This window comes from Aotus nancymaae, unplaced genomic scaffold (assembly GCF_030222135.1).
Source record: "Aotus nancymaae isolate 86718 unplaced genomic scaffold, 86718_ANA_hifiasm-v0.15.2.pri h1tg000032l_0, whole genome shotgun sequence".
Lineage (NCBI taxonomy): Eukaryota > Metazoa > Chordata > Mammalia > Primates > Aotidae > Aotus > Aotus nancymaae.
This window is the reverse complement of record NW_026988445.1, coordinates 22,142,100-22,163,787: the sequence shown is the minus strand read 5'-3', so window position 1 is coordinate 22,163,787 and position 21,688 is coordinate 22,142,100. Positions and strand designations below refer to the sequence as shown.

The following is a 21,688-nucleotide window of genomic DNA, read 5'->3' as shown; positions in this document are numbered from 1 at the left end:
TCTGTATAATAGAATGATTTATAATTCTTTCGGTATATACCCAGTAATAGGATTGCTGAGTCAAATGGTATTTCTATTTCTAGATCCTTGAGGAATTGCCACACTGTCTTCCATAATGGTTGAACTAATTTACACTCCCACCAACAATATAAAAGTGTTCCTCTTTCTCGGGAGTCTGCTTTCAGCCTCCCCCTAGAAACTCCCATAATGATCGCATCAAGTCTCCTCAGGCGCCTTCCTCTGAACCTCTGTGGTGGACTCCTCTACAAGCTCCTCCCAGATCATCCGGCCCATTTTCATGGTTTCTCAATCACACCAGTGGCCTCCAGTCTGCCTCATTGGGTCCCTCCTCTCTCCAAAACACTGAATCCACACTTCTAGCTTTGAGCCTTGAGTTCAACTCCTACTGCTGCCATAACAACGTATCACAGACTGGGTGGCTTAGGCAACAGAAACGTATTATATCCAGTCCTGAAGGCCAGGAATCCAAGATGAAGGGGTCTGCAGGCTGGTTCCTTCTGAGGGTGGGAGGGGGAATCTGTTCCATGCCTCTTGCAGTTCTAGTGCTCCAGTCCTCAGAGGTGTAGTGCTCCAGTCCTCAGACATGTAGTGCTCCAGTCCTCACAGGCTCAGCGCCCCAGTCCTCACGGGCGCAGCGCCCCAGTCCTCACGGGCGCAGCGCCCCAGTCCTCAGAGGCGCAGCGCCCCAGTCCTCACGGGCGCAGCGCTCCAGTCCTCAGATGTGCAGTGCTCCAGTCCTCACAGGTGTGCTCCCTGTGACGGTGTCTTCACACCATCTTCCCTCTGTGTGTACCTGCATCCTAATCCCTTCCTTTTATAAGGGCACTAGTCACATAGGACCAGGGCCACCTTAATGACCTCACTTTCACTTGACTACTTCTGGAAAGACCCTATTTCCCAGGAAGGTCACATTCTAAGGTCCTGGGGGTTAGAATGTCAACATACCTTTTTAGGGGGACATAATTCAGTCCATAACATATCTCAAAATAAATACATCCAAAATAAATCCCAGTGCCTTCCCCTGAAACTTCCCCTTCCTCCTGATTTCCTGATGACCAGCACCACCTGAAGATCATCTTTGTCTTTTTCCTCTCCTTAAATCTAATCAGTTACCAACCCCTAAACCCTTCCTCCACCCACCGCTCCTTTCCATTCCCACAACTACCACCCAAATTTAGGCCCGAACTATCTTGCACCAACTCTGTGGTGACTATCTCCTAATAGGTTTCTCAGCTCCAGTCCCGCTCTGATCTGTCTCTATCCCAATTTATCTTATGAATTGCTGCCCCATTAATCTTTCTAATGGACAGCTCTGACCCATTTTTCTCCCTTGAGAAGGAAGAAATGAGTAACTTCCAGGGCCCCTTTTACCTTATGAATTTAGAACAAATCCCTGACCCTGGTCTCAAGGCTCCCCAGTGCCCCCAGGATGACCTGGTCTCAAGGCCCCTCAGTGCCCCCAGGATGACACAGCAGTGCTCACAGGTCATCCATCTCTCTCCCAAATGTGTCACCATGCTTCCCTCCTGCATATCAGGGACCCATCAAAAAACAGACAGCACTCTCAAGGGTTTAACTGAAAAGAGGCGAACATGGGATCTTTTACCAAGGTGTAGGTCTGGGAGCGTGACAGGATTAGACAGAGGTGGGACTTCTAGGGACCAGCAACAGTGGGAAGCTATTCCTAGCCCTCGATCTGACGCAACAAGGAGAGGAAACAGTGTTCCCAGCACCGTCTAGAGTAGGAGCCTCCTGAACATAGAGCAGGGCAGAGAAGACTGGAAAGTGACCCTGGGGATGGGGAGACGGAAGAAACAGCACGCGGCCTCCACTCACCTCCTATTTTATCTGTCCTGCCTTCCTGACCTCCCCACCCAAATTCAGCAAGATCCCACTCACTTTTATTTTAGGAGGCATAGTAGTGATGTTAACGGTAATTTTTTTACAGTAAAAATATGACTCAAACAAATACAAAATGAACACATCGAAGATTTTATTTAATTTCTTCATTAAAGAACCAGGGTGGTATCACAGCAGGTTCAAAGGAGACGCCGAAGGACATACAGACACTAGCCCATCAGGAAGGCTGAGATGAATTTGCGTGATAAGAGTCAACCCGCTTGGTATCTACAACTGCATTCCAGCAGACACAATTTGCGTTTTCTATAATTAAGAATCAACAGTTCAGGAATCATTACTATCAGTTTCCCACAATTTAACGGAGTAGTAAGAGAGCTCCCAGACAAATGAAAAGCACAGATAACCTAAATGGACGACTGTGATAGGACAGCCACAAATCGTTCCTTATAATCCAATTTACAGTCTTTTACCGTTTTTCCTGATGGACAGAGGGAGGGAAAGGAGGAGGAAGAGAGGGAGGAAGGAGGGAGGGAGGGAAAAAAGAAGGAAAGGCAGGAGGAAGGGAGGGAAGGGAGGGAGGGAGAGAAAAAAGGAAAGGAGGAGGAAGGAAAAGGGAAGGAAAGGAGGAAGTGATGGAGAAAGGGAGGAGAGAGGGAGGGAGAAAAAAGGAAGGAAGGTAAGAAAGGAGGGAGGGAGGAGGGAGAGAGAAAGAAGGACTTTGGCATCTGAAACCCTGGGCTCGCCAGCAACATCACTTCCTCATTAATTGCCCTTGAACAAGTGGTTTCACCTCTCTGCAACTCAGTTTCCTGATCTGTATAAATGCAATTAACCACTTTATAGACTAAATGGATTGTTCCAGGAATCAAATGAATTGCAGCTATCCTGTCTGAGCGGAATAACGGTGGCCAGTGTACTTGTCCTTTCATATTCCTTCACTGTGAAATCACGGGGTTAGACCCGATCGCTGAAGTTCCTTTCAGTCTGAAAATTCTGTGACTGGAAACGCTGCCTCCTCCACACAGCCTTAGATAATCGTACTCCTGGGACACAGCGCCCTCCCTCCTCAACATCCTGTCCTCTGACGGTTTTCTGACTCTTATGTCCGCTGTGTAGTAGAATATTTGCTTTTTCCTTATTCCCTATCCCACCCATAGAGATAGAATAAGATCTTTAAAGGCAGGACAAGCCTGGATGTGAGTCCCAGTGCCCAGCGTGAAGCACGGCACGTATCAGGCAGTCCGAGAACACTTCAGAATGAAAGAGAAGAAACCAGGCATTGGCGCAGAAAGAGGTGAAATCCCAATTCTCTCCTGTCCTTCACCAGCTTCCATATCCTCTTGGGTGTGAGTAGGACTGACTCAAGCTGGGCTGACTTTGCAGGCTTCACTGGGTGATGCAATTCTTCATGACGGGAGCAGGACATTTAGACTTCAGAACCACACCCCCATCTTCAGGAGATGATGGCCCCTTCCCTGTCACAAAGGGAATGGCAGTGAAGCAGTAGTCTTTATGCTTCTCTGACAGCCATCAATCAACAACATGTCATCCCAGCTTTTCATTTGTCTGGGACTCAAGAAGAAATGTTCTCCTGACATTTTGTTGAAACTACAAGCCAGGACGTGTGCCCAACTGTGGGCATTCTCCTTGGAAAGACGTCACGACAGACACGTCCAAGACCAAAGGGGAATAAGGGATAGTCTAAAAAATAACAAGAAAGGAAAAGGACATCAGGGATTGACTCCTGTGTATGCAATGCATGTATGTATGTGCAAATGTGTGCAAATGTGTGTGCACAAATGTGTGTGTGCATGTGTGTGTGTGTGTTTCTGTTACATTTTTCAAATGCCTTAATCATCCTTCAATATGTACAACAAACTTCTGTTCCTCCCTACAGGCTCATAACTGTTACATGTCCCTGAAGTACAGTCCTTGAAAATATTGTCCTTAAAAAAAACAAGCACTTTGAAACATTTTCATCCCTTAGCCCACTCCCCAAATGTCAACTGTTTCAAAAATAAAATGAATCAAAATTTCCCAAGATGCTACAAAAGAGATTTTGGAGCACTTTTAGAGATCGAGGTGGCATTTTTATTGAAACTTAAATTCCTGCCTTACGTGTTGTTCTATATTCTGGATTATGCCTGTCCTGTTATTTTCATATTTTATAATGAAATAGAATCTCTGCTTTTACCATCATGTACTCCACCATTGACCATATACTCCATGAGTTTTGGAGCCCAATACCATGACCATATCCATCATATCTTCACCCTTTGGACCCTCTGAATTTTACATAGGACGCAATCCCCATAGGACCAGAAGCTTACTCTTCCCAAGATGGTGCATATAAGGCTCCACTGATTGAGCATGTCAACTCTACAGGACTATGGCTTCCACCTCCACAGTATCTCCTAGGTACCGGGTATAATGCTGCAGACAAAAGAGCTATCCCACGTTCGTGCACACCGCATTAAGGTACCCTAGTTAAACTGCATACAATCACCCTATTCTGTATTTATTATGTAAAATACTATCTCATGGAATCAGTTCAATGCAATTCCACAAACATTAAGCACAGGGCCTGTGATGTGGCAGACAGCCTGCAAGGCACTGGGAGTGTAAGAAATTCACATTGGATATTTTAAAGTACCTTCCCGAAGGCAGAAGCAGGGCACCAGGTTTCCCTTGTTTTAAAATGTGTCCGTCCCTACCAGAAAGGACCCCAGTGTGGCAAGATTAGGCGAGAGTTCTAGAGCCGGCCTACCCAGGTCCGAAACTGTAGCCCCACTGCCTGTATCTGCAAACACTGGGCTGCTAACTTTGCTCTTGCAGCTACCTCTGAGGGATTTCGTAAGGATTTCATGAGAAAATATACACGGAATGCTTAGAAGAGACCTACAAGACAATTACATATCAACCCACCACCAAGAAATAAAGTTGCCAACAGCAGTAGGTAGGTCACTGGGTAAAAGAGCTCTGATCTCCTGACCAGAAATGATTACTCCTCAGGGCTGACACTGTATTTCACAGGAACTTCTCTCAGCCTGTGGGACTCTTCAAATGTGCCCTAAGAATGCCCCAAACGACCTCAAAAAGACATGTGGACACCACTGTTCCTGAATGCTGAGATGGTACAGGTTTGTTGCTGGTCTTGTCACTATCAAAATAGCACCACTCACAACCAACTCACTCATGAGCCCTGAGAAATGGAAAGGAGGGGGAGGAGAGCAGAGGGAAGTGGGGGAGGGAAAGGGAAGACAAAGAGGAGGGGAGGGAAAGGGAAGGAAAGGAAGAAAAGGGAAGGGAAGGAAGAAAAGAACCATAAACATAAAAACCCCAAAGCACTGGAAGCAGTAACAGAGACCAACAGACAATTCACTGCTGCCGATGAACTAATTTAACTGAATTCTGAAGTCAAAATTGGTGAAAAGAAATACAACGTAGTATCTTTCATTCATTTGTGCACGTATGTGTGTGTGTTGTGTGTGTGTGTGGCACCAAACTTTCCTCATGTAAAGTTTCCTTGATTATGAAGTAAATACAAACTCCAGTAAAATCTAAAACAATTTAAATCATAATCCCTTTTATTTGGAAACCCAGAAACCTGCTGTGGAAGATAAGAATACAACTTCTAACAGCTATCAACTAAGTGTGCTAGTCAGTTTCATTTTAACAATATCCCAATTTACTCAAGACTAAGGATATAATTTTTCCTGCAATTTTCCTTTTTCTTTTCTTCATCTCAAAATGTACCATTTCAGTTTATATCTTTGAGTATGCATTAAATATGAGTGAAATTCATGGGTTCCCATGTACATTATGAATCAGATTTCAAACTAGGGTGGAAAGAAAAACAATTAAAATTTCATTAGAAGTGGAACAAATGTACAAAGCCTCTTTTAAAATACCAAAAATGTTAAAGGAATAAAAGTGCTTGCCCAGTAGAAAAAGTAAATTGGCCACATTGAATTGTTCCTTCCTCCACGGTGATGAGCTGTGTGGGCCTGTTCGCTCACTCAGTGACCACATGTGGTTTCCCCCTGCACACTAAGAACCACATGTCCCAGTGAGCAAACGTGTCCTCATTCCCGCCTCAACCCTTCCCAGACTCGGTAAGGCCCTGCCAGCCTCTGAGCTGCTATATACTTTCTGCTGTTCCATTCACTTTCTCCAGCTTCCGTCTTGGCTCCACAGCTAGATTTTAGGTTTTCTTCCAGTAAATTGGTAGATACTAATAGTCAGTTGGTGGGCGGTAAGTACCTGCACCCAGCCATCCAGGGAAGGTCTCCCTGGCTTCACACATCAACGGCTCCGCTCTCTGTCCTCTGCTTGGATAATGAGCATGAACGCAATTATGTGTAGGTCCTCCGAACACTTAATTACTAACAGGGAAAGCCTTGGACTTCCATTTCATTGCAGCAACACCACCATAGAATTTTTGCAATAGAAACCAGTAAATACACCTTTCGCCTGGGCTTTGAGGCAGACTATAACATTTCAGGAGACCCCGGAAACATGGGTCTTTTCTTCACCAGCCAGGGAGAAGGTGATTACAGAAGCCAGGCAAATACTGCACAGCTGGGACAACAGAGAGGGTTTGCAGACATGCAGACACGCTCACTAGGAGTTTAGTTACTAAATGGATCCAAATTCATTAGTTCTAAGTTCCTAAGAGGACCACTGGCATGAGAGAATTCCTCTCCTAGCTCCTTCTAAATGCCTGTCTGCAACCTTCTCTTACTGTTAACATCTCTTCCCTGAAAGAGAACCGCCCACCATCAAGAATCCTGGCACAAAGCTTGTTGTCAGCTTTCAGCACCTGTGATCCACCAGGAGGAGAATTTCCAGGGACCCCAGGATCAGTCAAAGCATTCCTCCCTGTCCCAGGGTGAGGTTTTGTTATGCTCATCCTGCTGAATGGTTTGAGTATGGTTGACCCCAAGAATACGAACATGACAATGGGAAATGACCCCAGAGAGCCCCTCTGAGAAAACCTCCCCGTTTCACCCCTCCAAACAGATCTCTATCTGACCTCACCAGCCCCAAGGTCACACAACCATTTGTTGGCAGGGTCCCCATCCCAATGATTAATACAGAGGAAAGTAAGGGGATGAAACGGGTCCACTGGATACTCTAGCAGTGCCCCTGGAAGTCACCTCACCCTCTGGAAGCTACTCATTTGAAATACAGATTCTGACTCTAAACCAGTATTTCTTTTGAGCAGCCCCAATCACTCAGACTCAGTTAATCCGTAATTTATTATCTTACTCTCCTTTGCTCACTTGCTCCAGTGACTATAACTGCCCTCTCTCTAATTGCCTTCTCTGGGTGACCTCTCCCACTGGACCTGGGAGCCACTGCAGCCTCTCAAAGCACCAAACATCACCTGGCCTCTCTCACCTACACACCCTAAACACCTCCTCTGTCTTCATCTCAAAATTTCACCCACCAACCCTCCTACTCTTCTGCTTCTAGAAGAGATCTTACTTCCATTCTCCAGCCCCCACTATCTTTGCCTACTTCCTTCATAGCAGGTTCCTTCTTTCTGCATTTGGACACATTCAAGCGATAGTCACATTAAACTGGTGGGCAGGAGGATCCTTTCCTCTTTTCCTGATCTTCTACTTGCCAAGAGATTTCTCTCAAGTCTGTTCTTGTAGCTAACGGTGTGCTAAGCATCATGGGAAACTGATGCCCAGCAGGGTCCCAACTCTCCCATAGAGCATGATGGTCAGAGCCTTATCTGTCCATCACTGCTTGAGTTTCCCAATCGGTTCCAAACATTTTATTAATTATTAGTGATAAATGGTCAGAGAAAGGTAAAATCAGAATTGGTTGGAGTGATCCAAGAAAGCTCCATGTAGGATGAAAAGCGTAGGCAAGGTATCAAGGAGCAGATCATAAAAGGTCATGAGCCAAGTAGAGAAATGAGACTGGGTGTGCAAGGATGTCTGCTGAGGCATGGGGATGGACACGAGGGCTTCAGGAGGACTAAAACGGCAGGAGGATTCTAGGCGGGTTGCCGAGTTGTTGCAGGAAGAAGCATGATGAAGGTTGAAATGAGTACTGGGATAAGAACGAGAAGCAAATGGGGTATAAAAGTCATCGAAATCTGAGTTGGACTGCAAAGAGAAACACGATGTGCCATGATGACAAATTAGATACAGAAGAGAAGAAAGAACTAGACCAATGCATTGAGCCCTTCCCATGAGCCAGGCACTGTTGCTCCAAGTCCACAAAGCTGGGTACTGGTGGATTCAGGCCTCAGACTCAGGTCTGCTGCAGGTTAGGATCACACTGGCGCCAGGGCCAGAAATGGCAGGTGTCACTGATCAGCAGAGACACGAGGAAGGAGAGTCATGTAGAGAACTGGACAGGCAATAAGTTCAAGCCGGTGTTTCAGGGGTCCGAGAGGCAGGAGGGAAGTCTAAACGGAGGCTTGAAATGAAAACCCAGGGCTGTAGAATCTGCGGTGGGTTTCTCCTACAAAAAAAAAAGAGTTGCTTTGGGAACATTCCTTTCATCTCTCTGGCTCTCAGAGCTGGATGAAGTCATTGTTAAGTCTTTTCAAACTCAGTTATTTAAGAGATCCCAGATTTTGTGACATAGATAAGCTCATGAAGGCAGGAGAGACAGAAGAGGAAATAGGACAGAATCTTTTGGGATAACCACACACTTGGAGTAAAAGGAATGAAAAGCGCCTGGACAAAGCATGATCAGAAATGTAAAAAATTACCTAGAAGGTACCATGTCTCCAAAGTCAAAGGAGTAGCTTCAAAAAGGAAAGTCGGGGAAGTGAAGTTTGAGAAGGGGTCTAAGGGAATAAGGATGTTTAGACTTGGCAAGGAGGGAGTTACTGGTGACATCCACGAAAGTGGATTTAAGAAGGAAGAGAAGCTAGATAATTACACAAAGAGGGGTACCAGCAGTGAGACAAGACCACTGTTGGAGGAAGGGAGCAATCAAAAAAGGTATTGGGGACAAAGAAAGACATTTTAAGATGGGAGAAATTAACAGGCTTCAAGATAAACCAAAGGAGTAAGTGGATAGGAGGGCAAAAAAAACACTGGAAAGGATGGATTCCCATTTTGGCTTCCTACACCAAGATTCAGGCCATGTGAGGGATTATAACATTAGAAAAGAGAAATGAAACCTCCTTTTCAGTAGCTGGAAGGACAAAAAGACAGATTTGGAGAGGGAACTCCATGAAGGTCAAGTTAAGGATAAAATGGAACAAGTGGGTTTAAATCTACTTAATAAAGAATGATGTGCTGGTAAACCTCCTTTGTGGAAATTCCTCATGGATTTTCACATACTCTGCATTACTAAATGCCACTAAGTTGGACTGTGACACTGGGCCAAGTCATTTGGCTCTCTGAACTTTTGTTTCCTTATCTGCAAAATCAGAGAGGCATGGAGTGGGGTGGTAGACAGGGTAATGTTTTCTAAAGGTCTCTTCCTACCCTAATGTTTTGGAGTTTATTTATGCATTTTTCCCTTCTGATCGCTTCATGCCATCCTCTAAATCTCTTCTTTGCAATTACAGCTGCAAACCACTTCTCTACTCATTCTGAATACTTCCTTAGCATGCTATGCATACAGAAGGTGTTCAACAAATGTTTTCCGAATTAATCTAATTCCCACAATGTCAGAGTTTCAGGACAAATGTGTGCTTCACCACCTCTCCCTTTCTCCCACAAGCTATCTAAAGAAGCAGTCACCTAGTGTTGCTGGAACCCTTTCTTGGGTAATTCAGCTGTGATAAAAACACTTATCTAAAGCCAAAGTACAAATACAATTGAATGTCAAATAAATTAGTGCCCTAAGTGTTTTAGATCCTGCCCTTCCTGCCAATGTGTACATGCTAATTTCTAAGTTAAAAAAAAAAAAAGTCTGATGATGTAAGCCTGGGTGGGCTTTCCATCAGTTCCTTGGGAAAATGCCATAGTGCATATCTATCTAAAGCGCCTCGTGGCTTCATTATGAAGGGAGCGAAAAGTGCAAATTTCCACTGCTCACTCCACCTTTTCGTTTGTACTCTGTGACGTTCCTACAGCTGAGAAAACTGATTTAGTATAAACCTAAAACAGAGTTGAACAGCAGATAAAGAGGCCTTTCTCTCCTGCAAAGGACACTATTAGCCTAAGATTTGAATTTTAGTCCTTGTTCTGCACTGCTGAGCACTGACTTCATGCCATTAACCTTCCTGGACCTCTGCAAACTAGGGCTAACCATTCCTGTCCAACCCATTATACAGTGTCGTACACTGGCATCTGTACTGCATAATTATCACAATTCGTCAGTGCATATATTTAAAGATGCTTCTTGTCATTATGGAAGAAGACGTATAAACACTGAGAAGAAATCTATAATGAAGTACTTCATTCTGCAAAGGAGGAAGACTGTGAGCATTCCTATCAGAATCATTTTTACAGCCGAGCTAAGTTTTAAGTCTCCATCTATGGGTAAATACAAAACTACATGACACAGTACACCCCAAGGGTAACTCAGCTGTGCTTACCCAAATGAAAGAAAGACAAAGTACTCAAGAAAAAAGAAAAATCCTTGACCAAGGTCATTTTATACCATGGTTTTCCTAAAGTCAGAGGAATATCCTCAAAATTCTATGCAATTGCTTGAAAAAAAAAAAAAAAAAAAGACCATAACTAAAAGGATGCATGTTTTTAAACACCAAATGACAGTATGTTGCTACACTGGTAAGTTAACAAAACCTTTAAAATAAAACACACATTCCAAATCATGGGTATGTTTGGATATGACAGCGAACAAATCCATTACGGGCTGAGAGCTTATTTTATGATAGGATTTTTCTCTCCTAAGTGTCCCAGCCTATCCAGAGTTTACACAGACATATTTTCAATCTCTCTTAAAGATAAACAGACCCAAGTGGGCAGGTTTCCAGCAGATGGGGGAGTCACTGAATCCAAGAGGATCATTCATCTACATAACTATTTGGAAGGAATGTGAGCCGACTGGAGAAGTAGCAGCAAATGGAACGGAGATGCCAGAGAGACCGGTACAGGGTAACCAGTGACAAAACCCTTTGCAAATGAGGAATTAATTTATAGCAGCAGATATAACTCACAGACACAGCTCATTAAAGATTTCACCTCTTCTTCCCTTAACAGTGATCTCAGACCTCTTCTAAAACAAGAAAAGCAAAAAAAAAGCTTTCTGTGGACAGGGGTCAAAAAGATGCCTCAATGTGCTGGAGTGCTGAATACAAATCCAGTGGACAATGATTTGCTCAAGACAATAATTCAGACATTCTCATCAGAACATATGAAATGGCCAAATTCACAATTATGGTGTCTTAATGACTGTTTTTCTTTTTCTATGCAAAACAGCTTCATCCATCACTATCAAGAAGTCTTCCATCTACAACTGTTCTATCAAGATGTACAGATTCCTAATACTCCTTGGACTATTTGCTTTAAAAAAAAAAAAAGAAGAAGAAATAACCCACTCATATTGACAAGCTTGCACATAACAGAGAAATAAATGCCCTCAGGAAAAGAAAAGAAATTATTTTAATGTAGGAACTACAGTCTCCCTGTTATTAACCCCATCATTTCTGAACCACCAACATTCTCAGGTTAAGAGGGAAAAAAAAGAGGGTAAAGGAGAAAAGGTAATAGCTGGAGGAGCCGGTAAAGGATTTGAGAATTTCCATATGAAAATTGTAAAATTGTGAGGAAAGGCATGTTTTCCTTTTAGATGTTAGTGCTATACCAAAAAAAAAAAAATCCCTCTGCTCCCCTGTGCTTCCTCCTTCAAGGTCATTTATCATCAGCACAACAACCTACGGATGTTTTATTAAAAGAAAAATCCCAGCCTGGGACTGCCAGATCTCTACCCAGGACCCACTTATCAAAGGTGTTGCTCTGGCTGACAGGCAGCTGCTGAGTGGCACAGAGTTAACATTACTTTATATGTGCAAAACCCCATCAGCCAGCACGTTCCCTCGGTCCCCATTAAGCATTCTGATAACACCACCTCCATGAGCTCAGCTTAACAGTTAAGCCCGCAGGAAGCCTTTGAGTGCATGAAGGCTACCAAAATTTCCTAGCTAATTTTAACCCCATAGAGTTTGATACGAATTGATTGAAAAATCATGCAGCAACTATATTTGTCCACCTGAATAAAAGATTCCTTCATTTTGAGAAAAATCTAATGTGGTTTTAATTACTTAAAAAAAAAAAACTTATAGACAATTTTCTGTGGAAAAGGCAACTGTATTACTAGCAGGCTTAATATATACCATGAGCAAGGTATTTGCGAAGACGCTCTTCCAAGCTCGGTCCTGGGCCAACAGTACTTTAAAAAGCAAATGCAATGGTTCATACCATGCAGCTATTAGGTTGGATTACTATTAGGTTGCCATCTTATGCGGAGCCTGGAATTTTATCCTTCCCAAAGCTTTCTCCCACTCCGTTTAATGCACAAATGATTGCCTTCCCCCACCTCCAAAAAAAAAAAAGAGGAAAAAGAGCAAAAAAAGACAGTCATTTACAATGTTCCTTTGAAAATTCACTGTTTTCACGTTTATTACCCAAATACATCATCAAGACTATTTTCACACCTAAAAGTTAATATTCCAAAATTCCACCACCTCTACAATTTACTGTGATTATAGGTAACTGGGAAATGGTACTTTTTTTTTTTTTTTTTTAAACCGCTGAGGTAACGAAGTACTAGCAGAAGCTGCAGTTCTAGGTTGGGGAATTCTGGGGAATCCTGCAAGGGAATATCCTCTGGGAAGGAGGGCAGAAGTGGAGAAGGAAGGACTCAAAGGATGCTAACTAGGTTATTCTTAGCAGGAAGTTAGGGCATTTTCTTTTCTGGAGGGGCTCTCCAGTCCCAGCCTGGAGGTGAGCAATGCCTCAGCCTGGGAAGTATCTGCAGTGTTCGAACAAATCGGAGAGAGGAAGGAGCAGTGCCAAGAGGTACTTAAGGAGAAAGAATTGTATTAGTGTGGAGCCAACCTTTCCCTGCCTCCCACCCAGTATGAGGCAACCACCCTGCCCTTACACACACACACACACACACACACACACACACACACACACACACAGAGAGAGAGAGAGAGAGAGAGAGAGAGAGAGAGAGAGAGAGAGAGAGAGTGAGTTTGCTGCACTTGGCATGCAATAAGCCAGCATTTAGAGAACCACACGTTCACGATGTTCCCCCACCACCACCCGCGCGCGCACACACACACTCGCTTCCCATGCCTTCCGCGCTCTGCAAGCGGTCACAGCACCACCATGGATGGCACCGTCCCCGGGAACCGCGGGGACCACGGAGGCGACTCCTCCTCCGCCTTCGCAGCACCTTGACTTGGGGGAAACCTCCGGGCAGCGTCCTGCACCATCACCCCCGCCCCCGGCCAGCTGCGCCGCACGCTACACGGAGTCAGCGAACCGACGTCTTCGCTCCGTGACAGCGCACGGGTCCAGCCCAAAAGCCCAAGAAACCTCCCGGCGGCGGTAGTCCCGGAGACAGCCCGAGTCCCCCCCGCTCCCCGCGCCCCCACGGGCCACCCCGCTCTACACCCTGCCCCCGGCCGCCCGGGAGGTCCCAGCCCCGCCACCGGGCAGGCCGGACCGGCCGTCCCCTCCTCCCCCGGTTCCCGCAGCTCCGAGGCGCCGGTCCCCCGTGCCCCGGGTCCGAGCCTGGGCGCCTCCCGCCGGCTCGCCGCGCTCCATCCTCTGGCTTTCCACAAGCGCGCACAGACACGCGCCCTTGCCCTCTCTCGCCCCGACACGCACGCACACCTGCACACACTTGGCGATGCCGGCTCCTCCCGCATCCCTCGGGGGCACCCCTCGCCCCGCCCGCGAGTCCCCGCTGCCCGCTGTCACTCTGCCCGGACCCCGCTAGTGGATGCCCCGGCGCCCCCTTCCCCTGGGAGCACACGCGACGCTAGGCGCTTACAGTTCGCAGGAACTGGATCTCGTCTTCGCCCTCGCCCCCATCGGCCATGGTTCGGCGCCTCCTTGCCGGGGCCGGCTCCCGAGCCCCGCGGAGCCCGGCGGCGGCCCCTGGCGCTGTCTGCTGCTTCTGCTGCCGGGAGCCGAGGGCGGGAGGGGGCCGCGCTGCCGGGTGCCGAGCGCCCGGCGGTCCCCGCCTGCAGAGCGGAGGAGGAGGAGGCGCGGGCTCTCGGGCGGGGGTGGTCGAGACGCGGGGCCTCCGTGCGCCGCACTGTGCGGGAGGAGGGCGACCGGGCCCGGAGGACGCGGGGAAGCGGGGAAGCAGACCCGCAGCCCCGCGGCCCCGCCGCGCTCGCTGCCTGCAGCCGGCGGTCCGCTCGGCCCCGGCTCCTCCGAGCGAGTGCGCTGAGCCCGCGGAGCCGGGGTTAGTGCCGCGGTGGGGGTGGGGAGTGGGGGCGGGCGGGGAGGAGCTCGCCGGCTCCCCGCTGCTGCAGGTAATCCGCAGCCCGCTCCTCCGGGCCGCCAAACCCGAGGCCCAGCGCCACTTACTGGCTGCGCTGGGTATCGGGGCCGGAGCGCACCCGGCGAGCGCACAGCCTCCTACCTGCGTCCCGCTGGGGTCCCTTGGCTCATTCCCCTGCCCCTTCTGACCTTAAAACCCCCGGCAGGACTCCCCTTCCTCCGGGTCTGGGCTAGGGCACTAACTTCCACGGCGCTCCGGATCGCACGGAATATCTTTCACCTGGGCGGATCGCACGGAATGATATCTTTCACCTGGGCGGATCGCACAGAATGATATCTTTCACCTGGGCGCACGGGGTAGCTAATCTTCAACAGAGGTTACCCAACACCTAGTATTTTGAACTTGGGTTACCTCTACTCATGATCAACATGGGAATTTTTCAATATCTAGTTTTAGTGTGCCATGCTTTTCGCAGATAATCGATGCAAAGTGCACGGTCTGGGTGCACAGAACGTTAACAAATTCATTCAACAAATATATAGTGAGCGCCTATGCCAAGCAATGTGGTGCGGGACAGACCCAGGAGTTTATAGTCTATATTCGAAGAGCAAGCCTTAATTCAACAAGGACGTGCAGTAAAGTATGGGATAATATCTGTAAGTCTGAACCCCTGGATGGCTCTAAACTCAGACTATGGTATCCATTATCCTTGCTGAGAGAAGAAATTCGGGCATTCCACCGCAGATGTCAATATCTTGCTCTTGCAATCCTCCATGCAATAGTCTACCAAAACCCTACTTAACAAACGACTAAGAAAATACAGTGGCTGAGACAGTTTGGACAAGAAAGCATTTATCTCTTGTTCCTAGTCCACAGCGCTTTCATTTATCGTACTTAAAATAAGTATGTGCAAAGTAAAGTTTTCAAATGTCAGTACTACAGAGATGCAGTCATTGTAAAACAAGGATTTTGGCGTCCGTTTACCTACATCTCACATTGTGCGGCATCTAACTCATTATTAAAATCGACCCGTGAGTTCTATGCAGTTTACATTTTATTTTTAAGCATTCATTAACTTTGTACTTACTGGGGTAGGTTTTGTATATTTCCAGGAGAATGAATATCATAAACATATCTATAAATTCTCGCCTTGATGGAACTAGTACTGTTCTGTCCTATCTCATGGAAGGATACTGGTCATCTTACCTAAAAACGTGTCCTATCCTTGTAGCCATGACGGCTAACCAACGCTTAAACCATTATTATTTATGTGAACGTTTACACTTACAAGTCTCTAAATGAACAACCAGTGAGCTCCCAAAAGGTCAGGTAAAAGTGCTCCATGAGCAATGACTGTATTCTGAAATTGGCTCATGGTTTAATGTTAAATGATTCGATCTTCCAAATTTAGAATATATCAAATTGACGTTTTAAAGTATCTTATTTGGAACTATGCAGAGACAGGTTTCTTAATTACTGCATTCTACCCAGATGATAGGTAAAATAATACAAAAACTCTTACCACATCTTCATTTTGGCATTTTAACTAGGCTGTAAACTTTTCTAGAAAGAGTTATGGTTATTATTTCTTTAGTTCTCTCAATGTAAGTGGAATAATGCTAAATGGCCTAGATACTCAATGATTCTTATTCACCCCATACAGTCTTCAACAGCAAGTAGACATAGAGCAGAGGATATTTATAAACTATACCATGTATGTGGACTTTACACACAAAAATACAAAATTATGAGGTTTATAGATCTCTAGTCTATTCTAAAAGTATAAAAATATGTTTAAGTATGATATACAACATTTATTTTTAAGAAGAAAACCAAAGCAACCCAGCCTCTACTAAAAATACAAAAAATTAGCCGGGTGTGGTGGCATGCCCCTGTAGCCCCAGATACTCAGGAGGCTGAGGCAGAAGAATCGCTTGAACCTAGGAGGTGAAGGGTGCAGTGAGCCGAGATTGGGCCACCGCACTCCAGCCTGGGTGACAGAGCGAGACTCCATCTCAGAAGAAAAAGAAAAGAAAAAGAAGAAAACCAAAGCAAATATAAAGAGTGTTTTCATATTGGTGATGGGCATATTGGTGGAATATTATTTTTGGAACTCTGATATACTGTTGCATTTCATAATTATATAACAATAATTTTTATAAGAAAGCAATTTCCCAGACCAGCCTGGGAAACATAATGAGATCCTATCTGTACAAATAATTTTTTAAAAGTAACTGGATATGGTGGTATGCACCTATAGTCTAAGCTACTTGGGAACCTGAGGCAGGAGGATCACTTGAGCCCAGGAGTTTGAAGCCTCAGTGAGCTGTGATCATGCCACTGTACTCCTGCCTGTGCAAAACAGTGAGACTCCATCTCAAAAAAAAAAAAAAAAGAAAGAAAGAAAAGAAAGCAATTTCAGTGAAAGCTATGGAAACTTTTTACTTACAGCTTTTTTAAAAAAAAATTAACTCTTTTTGATAGTTTAGTTATAATTTCCTAGTTTCTTCTTCTGGTGGACAATTGTAAAAAAAAAAAAAAAAATTGTTTTCCACACTTTGGGAGGTCAAGGAAGGCAGATCACGAGGTCAGGAGATCGAGACCATCCTGGCCAACATGGTGAAACCCTGTCTCTACTAAAAATACAAAAATTAGCTGGGTGTGGTGGCACATGCTTGTAATTCCAGCTACTCAGGAGGTTGAGGCAGGAAAATCGCTTGAACCAGGGAGATGGAGGTTGCAGTGAGCCGAGATTACACCACTGCACTTCAGCCTAGCAACAGAGTGAGACTCTGTCTCAATTAAAAAATAAAATAAAATAAAATTTGTTTTCCAGTGCAAAGATCATAGGATACCAACTAACCTCAATTTTAAGCATACTTGAAAAAAAATATATGTAATTTGGATACAGCTTAAAGTTTATGTTTACTGTCTTTAATTCTTATTGTAGACTCAGACTAAAAGGAATTAGCAAGTAGACCTTTTTCTAAGCACAAAACTATAGTTCATTAAATAGAAAAAATTATTTACCATTTTCATTACAATATAGAATTTGATATCTATGTATTTTGTAATTTTTATTAAAATGTTCCTTGACTGGACATCATGGCTCACACTTGTTATCCCAGTGCTCTGAGAAGCCAAAATGGGAGAATTCCTTGAGCCCAGGAGTTCAAAACCAGCCTAAGCAATGGAGACCTCATCGCTACCAAAAAAAAAAAAAAGTTAATTAATTAGCTAGACATGGTGACACACACCTGTAGCCCTAGCTACTTGGGAGACTGAGTGGAAGGATTGCTTGAGCCCAGGAGTCTGAAGCTACAGTGAGCTATGATCAAGCCACTGCCCTCCAGCCTAAGTGACAGAGCAAGATCTTCTCTCAAACAAAAAATTATCTTTTTCTGAATCTGTGTTATGTATAATAGCTTATTTTGCTTTTATAATATTAACATTGCTTTATTATAATCTTTATATTCAATAGATAACACTCCACTTTAAATCTTGATTAATCATGAAATTATTAATAAGAAGTTTAGAGGATGACATCTCTATGTTTCTTAGTCCAAATTTGGGAAATGTTCTCCTTTATGACTAATTTTATATTCTGCAAGAGAGGGAAAAATTTTATTTCCCCTTTTTTAATTAAGAGTTTTTCTGCAGTCATCTAAGTAAGAATGGGCCATTGTAGCCCACTTATTCACTTGGAAGGATGCTAGACAGCCGTAAAGAAGAAAAAAATTAGGACAAATGTAAGATTTTTCATTTTGACTTACAACTTACTAAGCTCCCCAGTGATGTACATGAGCTTAAAAAATTAACTTCTTCCTCAAGGTTTCTACGGAAACTCAGCTAAGATATTCAATGTTATCATTTTAATTCAGCTTCTTCCAATTATGATCACATACATTAAAGGCTTCATTACTGACTTGAAAACCTCTGGAATTGTCATCAAATCATTATAAAATTAGGATTAGAGAGTTTCTAACATCCTGAGATTTAGCCCATTTCTTGTTAACTCAGATTTCCTGTTTCAAAATCTCTAAGGAACATTTCATAACTATCTTCTTATCCCACTTCAGAACTCAACAAACCAACGTTTTACAAAATTCCTGCTTTATTTACATCCTTATTACATGTGTTCTAAAATACTAGAATTCTGATGAGCACCTGTCCTAGACATAAATCCCTGGGGTCACTATGAAGTAAAAAAGCCAGTCCTCAGGTCACATGGCCTGAATCTCTGGGTCTGCATTAATGCAAGATAGCCAGAAATGACATTACGAATGACGACAATGGTGATAAAGCCTCATTTATTGAGCATTTACTATGCTCCAGGCACTTTTATTTTATTTTTTCTTTTCGCCTTCGCAGCAATGTCACTTTTGAAAAAAAAGGAACGAAGGCTTAAAGAAGTTAAGTAGCTTGGCTAAGATTATGCAGCTGCTGAGTGATGAAGAGGGGTCCGAGGACTATTCCCCTACCTCCATCCCAAATCAGAAAGCACAAAAAAGAGTCTAGACTAGCACGAGCTATAAAAGGCTCTGGCAGCCCCGGGAGATCTGTCCCTGGTTTCAGGCCAAAGCAAGTCCTGCTAGCTCTTGGAATGCCAAGTAAGTTCTGGAAAGAGACAGGGATTACTATGCGTTCAGCAATAAAATCCAACTTATGCCTTTCTCCACAGTTTGAATTCTTAGGGGAAATCAATGTTTCAAGACTTGAAGATTATTCGTCACTGTCGTATTAGTTCCTTTACAAATTATGAAGCCCCAAACTACAATTAGTATTCTAATTTCTGGAGTCAGGACTGAACTACATGCAGATAGTAAAAATACACATGATCTACCTCTTGGAATTAGAGGATCCCTAGACAGCACAGAGGGGGTGACCCCCCTGACTAAAAGTTTGCTTATTACTGTAGACCTCTCTTATCCACAGCTTTGCTTTCTGCAGTTCCAGTTACTCAAAGTGCCAAAACATAAAATGGAAAATTCCAGAAATAAACAATTCCTACTTTTTTTTTTTTTTTTTTTTTTTTTTTTTTTTATACAAGAGAGACAGTCTTGCTCTGTTGCCCAGGCTGAAGTGCAGTGGTGCAATCTCGGCTCACTGCAACCTCTGCCTCCCGGCTTCAGTCAATCCTCCTGCCTCAGCCTCCCGAGTAGCTGGGATTACAAGTGCACGCTACCACAGCTGGTTAATTTTTATATTTTTAATAGAGACGGGGCTTCACCATGTTGCTCAGGCTGGTCTCGAACTCCTGACTTTGTGATCCACGGGCCTGCCTCCCAAAGTGCTGGGATTACAGGCGTGAGCCACTATTCCCAGCCCAATTCCTACATTTTAAATTGTGTACCAGTCTGAGTAGCATGATGAAACCTTTACCATCTCACTCTGTCCCATTGAGGACATGAATCATTTCTTTGTCCGATACATCCACTCGTCTGTACTCCCCACTGTTAGTCAGTAACTGTTTCAAAGATCAAATTGACTATCCTGGTATGACAGTGCCTGTGTTCAAGTATCCCTTATTTTACTTCATAATGACCCCAAAGTGCATGAGTAGTGATGAGTTGTTCTATTTTATTACTAGTTATCACTGTTCATTTCTTACTGTGCCTCTTATACATTAAGCTTAAACATAGGTTTGTATGTATAGGGAAAAAACACAGTATACATAGGGTTCAGTCCAATCATGATTTTGAGCATCCCCTGGGGGCTTGGAATGTATCCCCCACGGATTAGGAAGTATGGGTTCCTGAGGAAGTGTGGGTTCCCCAGCCACATTCCCAGCTCAGATCGCCTAGTGGCTTCCCAAGTAGGTCATTCTGACTGTTACGTGTCTCTGAAGGCAGATTCCTCCTGATTTGCCTGTTCCTGTTGTATTTCAACTCAAATCCAAACTCAATCACCATCTTTGAGTCCTCTCTCACCTTCCCCACTGAGCATCAGTGTCTTTTTATAAGTAAAAGGCATTTTCCTGAATCTTGTCTTTATATCCCAGAGTATGTCGGTAACTTCATCACTAATCTTCCTGTTTCTTATGCTTTTCCGTGCAAATCAGCTTCCTGACTCCCACCAGCACCACCTCCTATAATCATGTTTCCATCTTGTCACTTCCATGCCCAATAAGAACTAGAAGGGTGGCCCCCAGATGCCTCCAGGCTATGTTCGAACCCCTCAGCCTGGTATTGGAGGTCCTCCATGATAAAGCCTTGAACTTACCTTTTCAATATTTATTTCCAAGTATCCCCATTTTGGCTCCCAACCAGACTACTGTTCTGCAGATTAAAAAGCTACTCAGCCATGCCTCTTCTTTTGCTATTTCTTTAGCCACCCAAGGCCACAAAATCCTGCTGAAATCCGCTCCATGCTTCAAGAACTAGTTCAAAGCTCCCTTCCGGGCTTTGATTACTCTGGCCAGATACCGTATCTCCCTCCTGTGGACCACAGACCTTGACGCTGTATTGCCCAGGACTGTAGGTGTATATTTAAGGGTAATGTCCCTCAAATGCAATAACCACTGCCTAGAGGCAGAGAAAATGTGTCTACTTTTTATTATACTTCTTTTCTTTATGCATAGTAATTAAGAATCCTTTCTGTCAATGACCGTAAACTGCTTGTTTACCATTTTGTATGTAGCTTTCTACTTTCACTTTCCTTTTCAGAAAATTCCATTTCGAAACACCTTTCTTCTTTTTATCACTTCCTCTATGTGGAGTTCATTCTTTAACTGCAAGGTGCTAATCACTTTGCTGTGTTCAGTAACACAAAAGTAACCCTAATGCTTTGTGTCAGTAGACTTTGTCCCAGAATGAGACCCATCTCTGATGTTTTCCAGATATTTACAGAACAACAGGACATGAGCTGGTTCTTTGAACTCTTGATTTGTTCATTCATTCGACAGAAATTTATTGTGAGTGTCCTAGGCTTTGTCCTAGCAAATAAAGCACTGGCCCTATCTTCACAGGGCTTCTATTCCAAGGGAGGAGCTAGACACCAACAAATAAATGCATGTCAGGTGTGCTGAGTGCTACCAAACTACAAAGCAGAAGCCAAGAGGACTAGCTCATGCCTGTAGCCCCAGGTACCAAGGAGGCAGAGGTGGAGGCAGTAGGATTGCTTGAGTTCAAGTCCAGCCTGAGCAACATAGTGAGACCCTATGAAAGAAAGAAAGAAAGAGAGAGAGAGAGAGAGAGACCCTTTCCTAGGGTCTCAACATAGTGAAACCCTAGGAAAGAAAGAAAGAAAGAGAGAGAGAGAGGGAGGAAGGAGGGAGGGAGAGAGGGAGGGAGGAAGGAAGGAAGGAAAGAAGGAAGGAGAAAGAGAGGGAAAGAAAGAAAGAGAAAAAGAAAAGGAAGGAAGGAAGGAAAGAAGGAAGGAAGGAAAAGGA

The 21,688-nt window shown here is 44.4% G+C and overlaps 1 protein-coding gene across 1 annotated transcript in view; it reads right to left on the bottom strand.

The window, feature by feature from the left end:
• The window catches only part of RYR2 (ryanodine receptor 2), a 784,705-nt gene extending 770,795 nt beyond the window's left edge, over positions 1-13,910 (bottom strand). The window contains exon 1 of the mRNA XM_064383634.1: positions 13,840-13,910. Within this exon, the coding sequence (XP_064239704.1) occupies positions 13,840-13,887 (48 nt within the window). The 5' untranslated portion in view covers positions 13,888-13,910. The remainder of the gene's footprint in view (positions 1-13,839) is intronic.
• Positions 13,911-21,688: the final 7,778 nt, after the last annotated feature.